General features: G+C 44.9%; 1 protein-coding gene across 5 annotated transcripts in view; it reads left to right on the top strand.

The window, feature by feature from the left end:
- Window positions 1-16,027, top strand: part of ACLY (ATP citrate lyase) — a 44,544-nt gene that overhangs the window by 22,959 nt on the left and 5,558 nt on the right. For 3 of the 5 annotated variants that reach the window (XM_073326336.1, XM_073326333.1, XM_073326334.1), the window contains 16 exons: window positions 1,216-1,334; window positions 2,597-2,733; window positions 3,307-3,368; window positions 4,110-4,227; window positions 4,385-4,539; window positions 5,850-5,940; window positions 7,296-7,325; window positions 9,144-9,285; window positions 11,307-11,475; window positions 12,099-12,203; window positions 12,487-12,683; window positions 12,877-12,958; window positions 13,415-13,525; window positions 14,182-14,309; window positions 15,391-15,484; window positions 15,849-16,003. In XM_073326336.1, coding sequence (XP_073182437.1) covers window positions 1,216-1,334; window positions 2,597-2,733; window positions 3,307-3,368; window positions 4,110-4,227; window positions 4,385-4,539; window positions 5,850-5,940; window positions 7,296-7,325; window positions 9,144-9,285; window positions 11,307-11,475; window positions 12,099-12,203; window positions 12,487-12,683; window positions 12,877-12,958; window positions 13,415-13,525; window positions 14,182-14,309; window positions 15,391-15,484; window positions 15,849-16,003 — 1,895 coding nt within the window. The remainder of the gene's footprint in view (window positions 1-1,215; window positions 1,335-2,596; window positions 2,734-3,306; window positions 3,369-4,109; window positions 4,228-4,384; window positions 4,540-5,849; window positions 5,941-7,295; window positions 7,326-9,143; window positions 9,286-11,306; window positions 11,476-12,098; window positions 12,204-12,486; window positions 12,684-12,876; window positions 12,959-13,414; window positions 13,526-14,181; window positions 14,310-15,390; window positions 15,485-15,848; window positions 16,004-16,027) is intronic. The other 2 variants (XM_073326337.1, XM_073326335.1) reach the window with 1 other exon arrangement.

Raw genomic sequence — 16,027 nt, 5'->3', positions numbered from 1 at the left:
AAAAATCCTACTCCATATAGAGAGCTACCAGCAGCACCCGAGATCGTTGAGTGTGGTGCGCACACACTAATTATTATGCAAAAACTTCTTTCAGATGTTTGGGCTGGCACTTCTGGAAGACTTGTCTGTCGTGCAGACCATTCATTTTAATAATCCTAATGATGCTTAAATTGGGAAAGGTTTTTTGTAATATGGCCAAGAAATCCATTTAGTTATTTCCCCTGCCATGTAACTTGCTGGGTGCCAACACTTAACTCAATTTGCTCTTTAATGGATTTGTTTAATTTCAGGCTGTCTGAATCGTCCCCCTGCAAGTCACTCTGAAGGTTATTACGTCTCTATGCTCATTGAGAATGTTAATGAACTCTAATTACAGTGCTTAGCATGCCTGGTAAAAGAACGCAATAGCGAGCCAAATGATGGCTCTTCTCCGTGATTAGATCTCTGGCTGCAGCTTAGTTAGAAAGTTTATAACTAAGGGTGCTTTGGTACCATCCTTCCCCTACTTTACATCACTGAAGGTCAGCAGAGAGATTTTGAAACAGTGGAGTTCGGCGTAAAGGACTGTTTGGGGAAACGTTTCCCCAATTGAGGCATGTGGGGACATGGAACCTGGGAGCTTTCAAAATTGAACATGGGCAGCAAAGTAAAATTCCCATCTTGAAGTGACAGAACAAATACAGACAGAAATTTAAACCACGGTGCAGCCCAGTCAAGTTATAACTGGCTCTACATGATACTTACAAAGGCTCTTTACCTACAGATGGGTGGTCTTAACTCCTACATGGTCAGGAGGAACGTGTCCAGTAACGAGACATTTTAAAACTGGACTGGACAAAGCCCAGGAGATCATATGGTAGAGAACAGCCTTGCCCTGCTTCTAAGGGGACAGGGTTAGATGAAACTGAGTAGCTTTCTTCCACTTCTGATTTCTAGGTTTCTGGATAGAAATACAAATAGATGGGTGTTGCCAAAGTAGGTGACTAACTGTAGCCTGGTGTCAACAACAAGAATTAAAAGGCACTAGGACATATGTGGTGGGCCTGACTTTCTGAAGTTCTGAGCACACACAATTTCAGTTTAAGTTAAGGGGAGCTGCAGGGGCTCAGCACCTCTGGAAATCAGGCCCAGTCTCCCTAACCCAGCCTGCTCCACAAGGAGTGCTGTCCTCTACCAAAAAAGAGGGGGACTTCCAAAACGTTTGTCTGTCTGCAGGAAGCCTATATCGCTGATCTGGACGCAAAGAGCGGAGCCAGCTTGAAACTGACTCTCCTCAACCCTAAGGGGAGGATCTGGACGATGGTGGCTGGAGGAGGCGCATCTGTGGTCTATAGGTACCAAGCACATGTTTCTATAGGGGACAGAGGACTCTAACCCTAGAGAGCTGCCATTGGAAAATAATTGATGGAGCTTTTGGAAAAAAGGGGTTTTCCCAGTGCGAGCAACTCCCAAGCCGTGTGTGCTTGGGAGTAGGGGTGGCTAGAAAACAAGAAATCAGTTTTATGACAAATTTTGAGGTTTTTACAACCAAGGCCTGTCGCATTTTTTCACAAAAAGGTTTGAGAGAGACCACAGAGTAGCCAGTAGCCCTGTGGTTAGGGCACTCATTTGGGATATGGGAGATCCATGCTTAAGTGCCCAGTCTACCTGAGTGAGATGAGGGAATTAAAGCTGGGTCTCCCAAATCACAAGTGAGTGCCTAACGCTGTGCTATTGGCTATTCTGCGGCAGGTCTCTCTTTTCTTTTCTTAGAATTTCTGATCAAAATCAGAAAGAAAATCCTGGACCTGAGAAATCTTCCTGATAAAAACTTAGTTGAAACTGATGCATTTCATCGAAACCTAAACTTTTTGTGGAATTAACATTTTCCAGTGAAAAAAGTTTTGTTGGAAAAACTCCTAACCAGCTATATTTGGGTCCTGTTTAGAGCCAGGACCAGCTGCCATGAGGCATCCCCTTTCAGGGTGCAATATGTTCGTGTCCTTGTTACATACCAAATACAACTTAATTCAGGGAGGTAGGTAAACCTATGAAGCATGCTTTAAGCAGTGCTCTCAGGAGAGGAATCCAAACCCAACTTAAAGGACTGCCCCCTGGCCACCTCCCCATGGCCTTCTTCAAAACCTCTCTTCCCATCTCCAGCTTGAGGAATGCAGTCTTGGCTGAGGCAATCTCTAGCATGCTCCTAGATGTTGCTGAGGAGCCTCCAGCACCTCCCAGACTCTGCTAGGGCTTTTCTGATCTCTGCCTGGTTGTGAAGTACATTTCCTCTGTTTTGGAAGGGAAGAAGCTAGTTGAATGTTATGTTTAAAGCCGTGACTTCCTCGTGGTGGTCATTGGTTTATTTTGTTTTGTCTTCTGTCCCACAGCCTCACATCTCAAAGAGCTTCCCCTCACCTCTGGGAAATGTATTTGGGATTAATCATAGTAAGCGTCATGTGGAAAGCCTCTTTGTTTTCAGGATATAGTCTGGCCACTCTAACTCCTTTACCCCTGCTTCCTCCACCTGAGTGTTTGTGAAGTTTTATCAGGGCTTGTGAAGTGCTTTTGAAGAATATTTAGCATTTCCAAGTGATCTTTTGTGTCTTTCTTACAGTGACACCATTTGTGACCTGGGGGGTGTAAATGAACTGGCAAACTATGGGGAATACTCTGGAGCCCCTAGTGAGCAGCAGACCTACGACTATGCTAAGACCATTCTCTCCCTCATGACTCGGGAGAAGCACCCAGAGGGTAAGAAAGGACATCTGAGATTCTGACTCTAGAGATTGCAGTCAGATCTGTTACAGGAACTCTTCCAGAGCAGTCGAAGGAGCTCTGCTATCCAGTTGTAGCAGCAAAAACACTGAACAGATTTGAGCTGCTATCATGTTTGGATGTCTGAACAGCTTACTGAGCTGTGGCATAGCCTCCCAAAGCAAGCAGTAGAAGCTCCATCACATGGGATGTTCAAAACATTAGACAATGTCTTATTGTGGCCTGTTAGGATGGATGATTGGCACCTAATGGGTCTCCTCCCATGAAAGTTAGAGATGACAAAAGCCAGTATCTATGGAATGGTAAATGATACAAGTTTGGACCATCTGGCTCTTATCAGAAAACTTTTTGCTTCGCTATTGCAGGCACAAATCCCATTTCTTAACAAACATCTCCCATACTCTGGCTAGCCATTCTGTACAGGGCTGTGGTTAGCAGCCAGAACTGAGAGACCCTTTGGCTGTCTCTGCCACCTCCTAAGCAGCTTAACACTTAAGTGTCCTGCCAGTGTTCTAACAGCTGTTTGTTGTTCTCCTCTTTTTCCCTAAGGCAAAATCCTGATAATTGGAGGCAGCATTGCTAACTTCACCAACGTGGCAGCCACCTTTAAGGTACCATATGATTCTGAAACACGAGGAAATGTGTATCCTGTTGGGTATCATCAACACACATCCATACTCCCAACTGGTCTCCTTTTTGGCAGTCTCAGCAGAGAGACTAAGGACTGAGTAATTTCCCTCTGCTCCACAGACACTGTCTATCTGGACCGGGGTTGGAATATGTGTTGGGGAGGGAGGCTACATGATGTGATTCTTGCATTGCTTATGCAGTACTATTTCCAAGAGTACTTAATTCACTCGACAGAGTGAAGGAAAGGCTGCACAGAGGACCCAGGTGTGATGCCTAGTCTCTCACTCCCTGGGCCGGCAGGAGTTCAGGATTAATGCTCTGCACCGTAGCACATTAGACCCTATTCAAAAAGAAAAGGAGTACTTGTGGCACCTTAGAGACTAACACATTTATTTGAGCATAAGCTTTCGTGAGCTATAGCTCACTAACACAGCTGCTACTCTGAAACCTATGCAAACCCCAGTCTCTCATGCCCCAGTATAGACAGGATTGACAGGCACTGCAGAAACAAGCCACTTGGGAAGATGTTCAAGAGTGCCCCCTTCTGGCCAGTTATGGAGAGTGTCTCATGGACTCTGATCCAATACAACCGTAACTGTGGTTTTCAAAGACTTGGAGTATAAAGCAGGAGAAGGTGTTCTGAATTCCAAGAGGGATGTGGAAGGTGGGAGAGAGAGGACCTCTCTCTCTCCACTAACAGACACCCATATGTTCTGTTTTAGGGTATTGTGAGAGCCATTAAGGATTACCAGGGCCCTTTGAAAGAGCATGGGGTGAGGATCTTTGTGCGGAGAGGAGGCCCTAACTACCAGGAAGGGTTGCGCGTCATGGGTGAAGTGGGTAAGGAAACTCAACCAACCACTTAAGCTTCATTTACTTTGTTGTCATTTTCTTGTTTCTGTTTTTCTTTCTTCAAACCTTGACACTTGGCCTCATTGGAGAATGAGTTGGGTCTTTTTCCCAAGCCTGATTAGGTTTTGTGTGTACTTGTGTGCAGGAAAAACCACCGGGATCCCAATCCATGTCTTTGGGACAGAGACCCACATGACAGCCATTGTAGGCATGGCGCTCGGCCAGCGACCTATACCTAATCAGCCTCCTGCAGCAGCCCACACTGCCAACTTCCTCCTCAATGCCAGCGGTAGCTCTTCTGTGAGTTTTCCAGCCACGGGGATCTTCTTTGTTCTTCTCAGTTTAAAGGAATCGCTGTAAACCTTTTTTAGAAAATAGTGAGAAGAAGAATGACAGCAGGGCTCTAATCCCCCAGAGTCCAATGGAAGCTTCTTGCAGGGGACTTTCCTCTGTGGACTAGTCAGGTTTAATGCAATAAGACTTTCAGGGCTGGCTGTCCCCTTGCTTTTGCTGTCCTAGGCCATATCCATGCTGTGCTTGAAACGCTTTTGGCTACAACTTATTGTAATCTGTACAGCATGATCTGTCCAACACCAAAAGTAAATCTCTTCCCAGGGAACTCCTGGCAGCAGCAATCCTGATTAAATTCATATTCAGCTAACCCATATCACATTCCTTTAAGCACAGGGAGTTGGCTCTCTTAATAGAGGAAATGTGTCAGTTACAATTTCTTCTCTCGGATTGGGGTGCTTTTTGTCTTTCAGCCCTGAGAACATTGCCAGGGAAGCTTAATACATAGTTAAAATACTCTGCAATGCTCAGTAAACTAGAGTAGGTTGTCTCACTGTAGATCCATGCTCTGACTTTAATTTATTCTATGGTTTAAATCCAGTATTAAAAGAATTACAGTTATGTGAAAAGTGACATTTTGTGCAATATGAACCTTTTTGCCTGCTGTAACATAGGGTATGATCCAAAGCCCACTTCAAGTCAATGGAAAGACTCCCAATGACTTCACGGGGCTTTCAATGGGGCTCCTACCAAATACAAACTGGCCCCATTTCACAGCTGGTGTGACTTCCTTGACCCATTTTTTTTCCCCCACAAGCCTCGAATACAATCCAATAAAAAACTACTTAAAAATGTGGCATTACCTCTTGGGAACCCGTCTAATCCAGACTCCCAGATGTGTGGGGGTTTTACAGCCTGTGGAGTCCTGGCATTACTCTGCATTAGGTGTAAGAAAAGGCACAATTTAAACAAGGTTTGTGCTTGTTTCCACCCATCTAGCCAATCTTGCAGTGAATCCTCCTAATAACAAACTGGTGATGTCTCAAATGCAGGAATGTGATTTTCAGCACCAAATACAGTCTCCAGTGGGTCATCTTGCAGCTGGGGTGAATGCATCACTTAGAAACGCAGCCCCTTACTACCCTCCAGAGGTGGGGGTGGCATCTGAAACATTTGATTCCAAAATTAATTTTCTTCCATTTTTTTGTGGAGGATACACACTGCCAAAGTCCGTTGCTAGCTCTCAAGAAGTAGTGCATCAGGAAGCCCCATTCTGCTGTGTCCTCTCTTGCTGACCCTGCTCCTGGGTTCTCTTTCAGACACCAGCACCAAGCAGAACTGCCTCGTTTTCTGAGTGCAAACCTGATGGGATTGTTCCAGCCAAGAAAGCAAAGCCCACGACGCCCCCTGGTAAGCCTGGGGTTCTGATGGATCGTGAACAGCACTGCTTTCTCACCCTTCCTTCTCTGGCTGCCAGTTGTTGCAGGAGTGAGTCCCAGTGCCTACTCTTGCCCTCCACCACGTTCCAGCCTGGCATAGGGGAGGACAGTCTTTGCTACCCGTATTTGTGGATAATAAGCAAGAATCTTGCTGTAGCTTGGATGTAGCTGTTTTTTAATAGTTGTCACTTCGAGTCCCCCTAGATTATAAAAGATGAGTCAGAGTTGTCTTTGACTCAGGATGTGTCCTCCCGGGGAAATAGCTAAACTTGAGAATTCCAGCTTTTTCAGCTCATGTTACGTAGGTGTAGCCAAGAAGTAGAATATTCTCCAGGTTGGTAGGGGGGTTGGGTTTTTTGTGTGTGTGTTCTTTTTGGATGTGCTCAGATAGTAGGCTGTTGAAGGCCACATAAGTACCTAGAAAGACATTCCCTGCATATGGATCTTCCTGGACTAATGCCATTTGCATGTTTGTTGAAAACCTTGCTAGTGCAATAGAGGTCATGGCCTAGTTCATGAATCTGATAACATCATGGGTTTTCATTGTTTTTCAAGGTTTCTTAATTCAGACATCTGGGAACTCTCTCTGGCTTGACACTATAGTTTTGGACATACTTGTTAGAAACTTCTGCAGAGAAGGGCTTAGCTTATGACTGGAAGATAATAGCAGAGTTGGGGATAGGGAGCTGGTTTGTGAAAGACGGTTAGATTCTTGGTTTTCTTCCTCAAATTTGAAGGAGATGCTGACCTTGTTATGTATGTACAGAAAAGTGAATTATTTTGGTGAGACTAAGTGCTGTTCCTAGTAGGCCAGATCACAAGAGCCAGGACTGCTATCATAGTTAGTACTAGCTGGAAATTCTATGGGCAATCGTAGCAAAGAGGTTGAAAATTAAATGGATTGTGGAGACTGTAACGTGTCTTATAATGCTGAGGGCTGCGCTGCTTGAGCCTGAAATATATCCACATTGGGCTGAGCAAAGATTCTTGGGTGGTGAAATTACAAGTTTGATCTCCAGTTATCTGGAAGGCAGATTTTTTGAATTCAGTTCTTTGGAGCTGCTGGTATCATGTCTTATCGCATTGGGGCAACCTAGCAATTTTTTGTTTATATGCTTATTTTCCTCTATTTTTAAAACACTCCATCTAGTGTGCCCTCTTGCTTTTCAGCGTTTGCTGTTAATGAAAAAGCTCTGTGCGGGGCAGGGAGGGCACAATCTAACCAACTCACCAGGCACCCTGATGGGCTGTCAGGGCTGACAACAGCCAGAGTTCTCTGTTCCATCAGTTGTCATATTGTTGCATTGGTGATTCTCTCTTTAACAGATTCAGCCCCAGCTTCAAGACCTGTGCAAGGTAGGACACGTGACTAGCTGAATGTGTCTCGCCTTGCTGACAGCTGACTTTTTTTTTCCTTCCCCTCCATTTTCTCTCTCCAAAAGTTTGCAGTGTTGCCTGGCCCTGCACCTCTTCCCCTCCCCACTCCCATGCAGCCTCTGTAGCACAGCACCACTCTAACTTTTCAGCTGTTTTTGAAACGCAGATCTGATGCTCATTTGTTCCAGGGGCGGTTGTCTTATGGGGGGCGGGGACAAATTTCAGGCCAAAAGAAGAGAGCTTATTAGGGGGAAGATGTGAATGAATGAGCAGTTGCCTGGTTTAACGCGGGCACACTGCAAAAGGTTTGATTCTCTTAAAAACCCAGATATTATTAGGAAGATTTTGATGTTTATTTTACTGAGAATCAGGTACTAGTGTGTTTTTTTTTTTTAAAAAAAAAACCACATTTTATTTGTATGCTTAAATGGGTGCATAGTAATGCAGATACCATCTGTCTGTGTTTGTGATTCATGCAAAGTGCAGAGGACAGTCTTTTGGATCAACCCCAAGTTGTGGTGGCTTCACATTTAAGCATGGGCTTAGTTCTTACTGAAGTCACGGGACTTAAGCATGTTTCTAAGCCCTTTGCTGAATGAGGATGGACTGCTGGGTCAGGGCCTAACTGAAGTTAGAAACGATTGCCGTAATATGGCATAGCAGCAAGGCGCGGGGGCTTAGCTCCACTGTCTCATGGCAGTGACAGCAAAGACTCCAGAGTTCTAATTCTGGCTCTGCTGCTGACCTGCTGTGTGGCCTCAACTAAGTCACATTAGCTCTCTGGGCTTCTGTCCCTGTTTCATGAAGGGTGGTAATGACACCTCCTGGAGTATCCTGGAGAAATATAAAGACACAAATGCCAAGGATTTTTTTGTTTTCGGACTAGAATTGTTTTGAGATGTGAGCTAAGAGCAACCAGTCTGAATTAGCAGTCTGTATGCTCATGGGGATGGGGAAAATTGTGAATTTAACAAAAGGAGCAGGGTGGTATCTTATAATGCAGGTAAATAGCATTAAGGATTCTACAAAGCCAGAAAGAACCTAGCTGGGTTTTCAGTTCCAGGCTGTCAGGCGTTGCTGCTGAGGAAGAATCTTCAGACTTCTAGTTTGGAGTTTGGTGAGGAACCCAAAATGTCACTTCTAGCAAAGAGTCCATCCTCACTCGCTACAGAGCTGCCTTTTCAATGAGTTTGGTCCCAGAAGCCAGGTTCTGTCACCTTTACATTCCTGGGACAGTCAGTCACCTCTTGGATTCTGATCTCCAAACAGAACTGAAAACCTAGGCTGAGTTTTGTGAATCTCCTTTGCTTTGTTCCTTGTTTCCTGCTTTTTCCTCCCTATTTCCTGCTCTCCCACTTTGAAAACTCGATCGATGGGAAGTCCAGCCCCTGTGGTCCTCTTAGGTCACAGGCCACATGCAAAATATGGGCTTCAGAACGATGCATTTGAGCTCTCTTCAGCTCCATAGAATAAATCTATAAATCCAGTTTGGGGGGGGAATGGCTGGTATATTTGGGAGCATGGGAGAAGGAAGCAGTTTTACCTCTTCCTCCTCTCCCCTGTTTGTGAAGCTGAAGTGTGGCTATTCTATTGAAAACTCTTGGAAAGGCTGCTTCAGCTGCAGTTTCATCTTTCTCTTGGATGATGTGTCTGCTACTTCCTGCAATGCAGCCGGTGGGTTCGGCGTGGGGGAAGTTGCTGAATGTGGAAACTTCTCAGCAGCTGTGTGTATAAAGTGCTGCATTACAGCTTTTGGGCACAGATTTATGTGTGGGGGTTGGTTTTTTCTTCGGACAGGTAAAGCCACGACCCTGTTCAGCTGTCACACCAAGGCTATCGTTTGGGGGATGCAGACACGAGCGGTGCAGGGCATGCTGGACTTTGATTATATCTGCTCCAGGGATGAGCCTTCGGTCACTGCCATGGTATATCCATTCACGTAAGTGTCCTGTATCCACCATGTAGTTTTTCTGACTTCCCTTATCTCCCTTCTCTGATCTGTCCGCTGGCTTTCTCCCCTTCAAGCTCCCTTTTTATTTCTCAAGTCTCTGCCCACCTCCATCCCACCCTATATCTATGATAATACATTCTCCTACGCTCCAACCTGCCACCTAAGTGGTTTTCCCAACTACTCCCTCTGTCTCCCTTGCCACTCTTTACTATAGGCCATGTCTGTGAAATGGCTTGGAACAACCCCACAGTTCATGTTCACCAGGTTCCATCTCTCTTTCAAAGAATTCCCAAATGTACAATGGCCACGCTACACTGGAATGTAGGAACTACCACACCATATAAGACTACTGGTCCATCTAGCCTAGGGTCCTGTCTTTGAGTGTGGCTCTTTGTCTCCTTTAAGCTTTCTTTGGGGCAGGAACATGCAGTTCCTTTAGCCTGACATCATGAACACTTAATGCCTTATTTATAATTTTCTTTTTTAATCCATTGACCTTAGTGTTGAATCCAGCATCCGGGATTTGTTTAAAATTTCCTGGGATCCTTCAGATGCTTCACCAGTCAAACCGGAAGTGCCAGACATTGCTTTGTTCGTTCTGCATCTTGTATAGCTTAAACTCTGGACCAGAGTGTTTCCCAGCTATATTTGTAAGCTACCTAGCACAATGGGGTCCCAATCCTCATTGGGACTTTTGGATGTAATCATGATAATTAATCCTGCAGACCTTGTTTAATCTCTTTTTCAACTGTGCTACATCTGCGTGGCTCCCTGTAGGATGTGGCTTTTCTGGTGCATGGTGCCGACATGCTGCCTAAGCTGCTGAGTCCTCCGACTGAATTGCACCTAGGAGGGGCTTTCTCCCGGAGGGAGGGAGGGAGATGTGACAAACTCTTCACTGAGCAGGGTGGGTGGCAAGGAAGAGAATGAGTGGCTGTTGATCTGTTTGTCTGAGAAAGCTCCCTTAAGGGTTGTTTGCTGCTGTTTTGTTTGTTTGTTTTTTTTTCTACGAATCTGATATGAGGAGTACATATCACTGTCCTTCAGTGAATTCCTCCTCCACCCTTTGTCAATCAGACACTCCACAGTGTCAGTTTTAGACTTCGATCATGAGGATTATATCTCTGGAATCCCTTCTGGGTGAGAAGCACTTTACACACTCTAAATGCAGGCATAGCATCGCTTTCTGCTGAAATGCAGCCACTTGAAACTTGGCAGCTGTTATGAGGAAGCAGCAATGTGGCAGCAAAGTTTAAGACCAGAAATGAAGATGTATCCTGTACCTAACTGAGTCTGCAGGGGGAATTTAGATTGGGAAAATGTAATGGCCAGAGGTGGAATTTGGCCAAGACGCTCAGGATCTTTAACTCCCAGCGTGATCCGTACCACTTGGTTCAGCAATCTGATTCCAGCTGTACAATTTGTCTTGATTGCAGAGAATGACCTCTCTGAATGAAGCTTTTACTGGGGTGCATCTCCTTGTTGTGTCTGGGTGGTAAAATCCCCCTTTCATGGAATGGAAATTTAGCCAACCCTCACTCTGCCACCGTGTTTGTCAGCATGAGGATGCCAGTGCCATGTGCTCTCTTCCAATTCCCCATTCCTTCTGACTTGTATTTGTCAAATAGCCATTAACACATCATTTCTAAATGTGTCTTTATTTATTGTTTCTTTACCTTGCTTTGTCTGTCCAGCTTCTGGCAGAATTGAGATCCTGTTTGCTAACTTCACTGTGGAGCTTATCATCCTTGCTAGGTGATCCTGCTTTCCTTTACCCTCTCTGTCCTGTCAATCCAGCTTCCTCCATATGCTTCTCTGTTTTATACACTGCACACCTGCCTGCTATTGGCTCTTACTACCTTTACCTCTCTCCTGTGATCTGAAAAGCCAACCTGACCGTGTCTGGGAACTGTGTTTTGCTGACACATTCCTGTGCCTGCAGCATTGTGTAGCCATGTCTCTTTGCAGCAGTGTGAATGATCAGGTCTGTCTCATCTTGGTGTTCATAGTGGCGATCACAAGCAGAAATTCTATTGGGGCCACAAGGAAATCCTGATCCCTGTTTTCAAAAACATGTCTGATGCCATGAGGAAGCACCCAGAAGTAGATGTGCTGATCAACTTTGCATCTCTACGGTCTGCTTATGACAGTACTATCGAGACCATGAACTTTCCACAGGTGAGTGGGGAATCAGCAGAGGTCCAAGCAGTAGAGGATGCTCAGGCTAATAATACCAGGGAGACACTATTTTAGAACCACAGTGTTAGCAGAGTGTTTTGAGGTCCATGAAGAACTCAGCTGAGTCTGTGAGCTGTAGAAGGGGTACCAAGGGCGTAGGACAACTTTTTGACTAGTGCTGTATTACAGAACTGTGTCTTTAATGGATTTTTGAGGCATGTGGAATAGGGAGTCAGCTCCCATCTGCCTGGTGAGGACGACTAGATTGGACTGGACTCTTCCTTTAGGATATAACAGCACTACTCTTTAATTGAAGAATGGCGGGGATAGCTCTTGAACAATGCTACTGGTGTCGTCTTCACAGCATTATCATCCCAGGCTGTTCCCGGGACTCAAAACTGGGCCCTTTCACAAGATAGCACCCAGCACTAACAACTAGACAGCTCAGCTGTGCGCTCTGAGAAACACTTGATCTTGCTGTGGCCAGTGTTGCTGTGGCCAGTGTTGTGTTATAGAGCGTTCTTACCTTAAATAATTCCGTCTGCTGCCTTCCCTAGAATTTGTCAAGCTGTTGACTGCTGGAAGTTACTGAGTGAGTGTGTTTTCTCTATCTTGTGCTGCAGATCCGCACCATTGCCATCATTGCCGAAGGCATTCCAGAGGCACTGACACGCAAACTAATCAAGACTGCTGACAAGAAAGGGGTTACTATAATTGGGCCTGCGACTGTAAGAAATCCGTTATGGCGCTTCCTGCCCACGCTCCTTCATACTTGTTTTCAGATCCGTTTTCCTTACGGGGGAAAAATATACATTAGATTCTATTTCAAATTCTTGTTTGTAATATACTATAAAGCACAGAGTCGTTCCCAGTTTGAAGGTCGTTATGAAGCAAGCAATTCTATTGCTGCCTTCCTGGCAGAAGCAGCCTGCTCTGCAGACATGTCTGTATGCTGCTCAGCTTCCATGTGTGTTTATGAAGGGCCTGACTCTTTCTTCCCTCTTCCTGTAGGTTGGTGGGATCAAACCTGGATGCTTTAAAATAGGCAACACGGGGGGTATGTTGGATAATATCCTGGCATCAAAACTCTACCGGCCTGGCAGTGTGGCCTATGTTTCCCGCTCTGGAGGAATGTCCAATGAGCTCAACAACATAATCTCCAGAACCACAGATGGGGTCTATGAAGGTGTGGCTATTGGCGGGGACAGGTGGGAACATGCCTTTGTTTCTTCCAGTGCCTGACTCAAAAACATCCTGGGTCTTTTAAAAGTTGTTGGGTTTTTTGTTTTTTTTTTTTTTCCATGTTTTTAATTAACCTTCCTCTTCTCAGAAACATTTTGTATGAAATTTTAAAATAAATAAAAGCTCAACTTCCTTTCACTTCCCCTCTACTCCACCCAGATATCCTGGATCAACTTTCATGGACCATGTATTACGCTATCAGGACACACCGGGAGTGAAAATGATTGTGGTGCTGGGGGAGGTGAGTTAAACCCATCTGCTCCTTTGGCCAAACGTTCTCTGGAAACTTTGTTTCTTTGTAATGCAAGTTCTTACAGCCTTGGGTGAGAGAGAGCTGAATCAGCTATAGGAACGTCCAATAATGATTGCAGATGCGCTGTTCATCTTAGTAGCAGATGTCTCTTCCTGTTGAAAGAGTGAATCTTCTCATGTTCCTTTTTTGAAATACTGCTTCACAGTAGGAACATCGAGCCCAGAATAGGCCCTCAGAGTCCTTAGCTTTTTTTTCTTTTAATAAAAGGAATTTCTGCAGTTTAAGGGAGGCTTGATTTTTATTTTACAAGCATGTGGCTCTGTGTATGAGATGTGGCAAAAAAGGGGATTTCACTTAAAAATATTGCCCTGCTTTTAAAAACTGACTTTTACAGAAGTACATAAGCTTGAACCCAGTCAAGCTATTCTTTGTTTCTCTTTGCAGATTGGAGGCACAGAAGAGTACAAGATCAGCAGGGGTGTTAAAGAGGGCCGCATCACTAAGCCTGTTGTCTGCTGGTGCATTGGTACTTGTGCCACAATGTTCTCTTCAGAGGTATGTGCATAGACTGTGCGTGTAAAATATGCACACTTGGGAAGGGGGGGTCACTTCCTTGCATTGCACCCAAACCTTTCCAGACGTCTGTCGTCATTAGCAGTCTGCATGCATGGATGTGGAAGTTAACAAATCCCTAAACGATAGTAGCATCCTATATTTCTGCAGTACATTTCATCCAGAAAGATCCCAAAGGATTCTGCGCACACAGGGATTGCCATGAATGTCCTGAGTTGGAATGTGGCAGCTGTTTAATGGCACATAATGGTGTACTTCAGTTTAGGGAAGGGGAATGAGGAAGATACAGCTTCCATGTAAAAATGCTGGGGGCAGGGATGTAGAGGAAAAGAATGTAATTAGCCACACTGTAATAATATAGCTTCCAGATTAGATAATGCTTTGTGCTTTGGAGCATTAACAAGTGAGGGTTAGGGTCTCTGTGCTAGTGTTTGAAGTAATGAAGCTGAATAGAAAGTTGATAATGACCATGTGCATTACCACTTCTTCTTCTCCAGTCAAGTTTGGTTTCCTTCCTAAAGCTTGTGGAGTTCCTTTTAGTCCACTGGTTATTAATCCAATATCTGGCTCTATTTTCTGACTCTTTATGAGCAATTAGATGACTGGATCTCTTGGTGCTTTCTCTCATCATTTAATAGGTGCAGTTCGGCCATGCGGGGGCTTGTGCAAACCAGGCTTCTGAAACTGCTGTTGCAAAGAACCAGGCCCTGAAAGAAGCTGGCGTATTTGTTCCCCAAAGTTTTGATGAGCTCGGAGATGTAATTCAGTAAGTGATATGAACAGGGCATCCTGAACATAGCGGTGTTTGCAGAGGATAGGAAACCACAGGGGTACTACCTCTTGTCAGGGTTCCTTCCCCACTCTGAACTCTAGAGGTACAGATGTGGAGACCTTCATGAAAGACCCCCTAAGCTTATTCTTACCAGCTTAGGTTAAAAACTTCCCCAAGGTACAAACTTTGCCTTGTCTTTGAACAGTATGCTGCCACCACCAAGCGTTTTAAATAAAGAACAGGGAAAGAGCCCTCTTGGAGACGTCTTCCCCCAAAATATCCCCCCAACCCCTGCACACCCCCTTCCTGGAGAGGCTGGAGAATAGTATCCTAACCAATTTGTTACAAAATCATCAAAGACCCAAACCCCTGGATCTTGGAACAATGGAAAAATCAGTCAGGTTCTTAAAAGAAGGCTTTTATTTAAAAAAAAAAAAAAGTAAAAATCATCTCTGTAAAATCAGGATGGAAAATACTTTACAGGGTATTCAGATTCAAAACACAGAGGATCCCCCTCTGGGCAAAACCTTAAAGTTATAGAAAACAGGAATAAACCTCCCTCAACACAGGGAAAATTCACATAAAACAAAAGATAAACTAATCCGCCTTGCCTGGCTTACCTCTACTGTTTGCAATATTGGAGACTTGGATTAGGATGGGTTGGAGAAGATGGATTTCTGTCTGGCCTCTCTGTCCCAAGAGAGAACAACCATGTAAACAAAGAGCACAACACCCCCCAAGATTTGAAAGTATCTTGGACCCTTATTGGTCCTTTTGGGTCAGGTGCCAGCCAGGTTAGCTGAGCTTCTTAACCCTTTACAGGTAACAGGATGCTGCCTCTGGCCAGGAGGGATTTTATAGCACTGTATACAGAAAGGTGGTTACCCTTCCCTTTATGTTTGACACCTTTAAACTGGCAGGAGAGATGCGATAACCTTGCTTTGTGAAAACACTTCTATTCATACTAGGTCTTTTTCAATATATATCTGAATTTTGGACCAGAACTGCTTCTCTTGAGCCCCCTTAGAGAACTAAAAATGATCTGATGTCTGTCTCTCGTTCCCCCTCTGCCTAGGTCTGTGTATGAAGATCTCGTTTCCAAAGGAGTGATTGAACCGGCCCAGGAAGTGCCTCCCCCCACTGTACCAATGGACTATTCTTGGGCAAGGGTAGGTTGTGTATCTTGCCATCCAGTTTCTTGAGAGCCAGCTGGGATGTTTGCTGAGATTTCAGATGATAAAACTATCGTCTGAGGGAAGATAGTGGAAGGTATATGTGTCATGCCATCTGATGCTTCTATACCAGGTAGCAGATGACGCCAAAAAATGTAGGCAAGGCACTGTTGAGCTACCTTGTATTGGACTAGAGAAAAGAGATTTCCTCTTGGCTTGATTCAGGTACTGGATAAAGAGCAATCACTGTCATTATTTGCAGAACAGTTTGGTTTGTTGGGGGAGGGAGAGCCAGGGTGAAGGGTGTCCCTTATTTCTAAGCTGGATTGGATCAGTCTCATCTTTTTGTTCCATCCTTCAGGAGCTGGGTCTGATCCGGAAGCCAGCTTCTTTCATGACCAGTATCTGTGATGAGAGGGGCCAGGAGCTGATCTATGCTGGGATGCCTATCACTGAGGTCTTCAAAGAGGAAATGGGAATTGGCGGGGTCCTGGGCCTGCTTTGGTTTCAGAGGAGGTGAGGCTGCTCTTTGGATGCTCT

The sequence above is a fragment of the Lepidochelys kempii genome, chromosome 27 (assembly GCF_965140265.1).
Source record: "Lepidochelys kempii isolate rLepKem1 chromosome 27, rLepKem1.hap2, whole genome shotgun sequence".
NCBI lineage: Eukaryota > Metazoa > Chordata > Testudines > Cheloniidae > Lepidochelys > Lepidochelys kempii.
The sequence above is the reverse complement of the archived record's forward strand: the minus strand, read 5'-3'. Positions and strand labels throughout refer to the sequence as shown.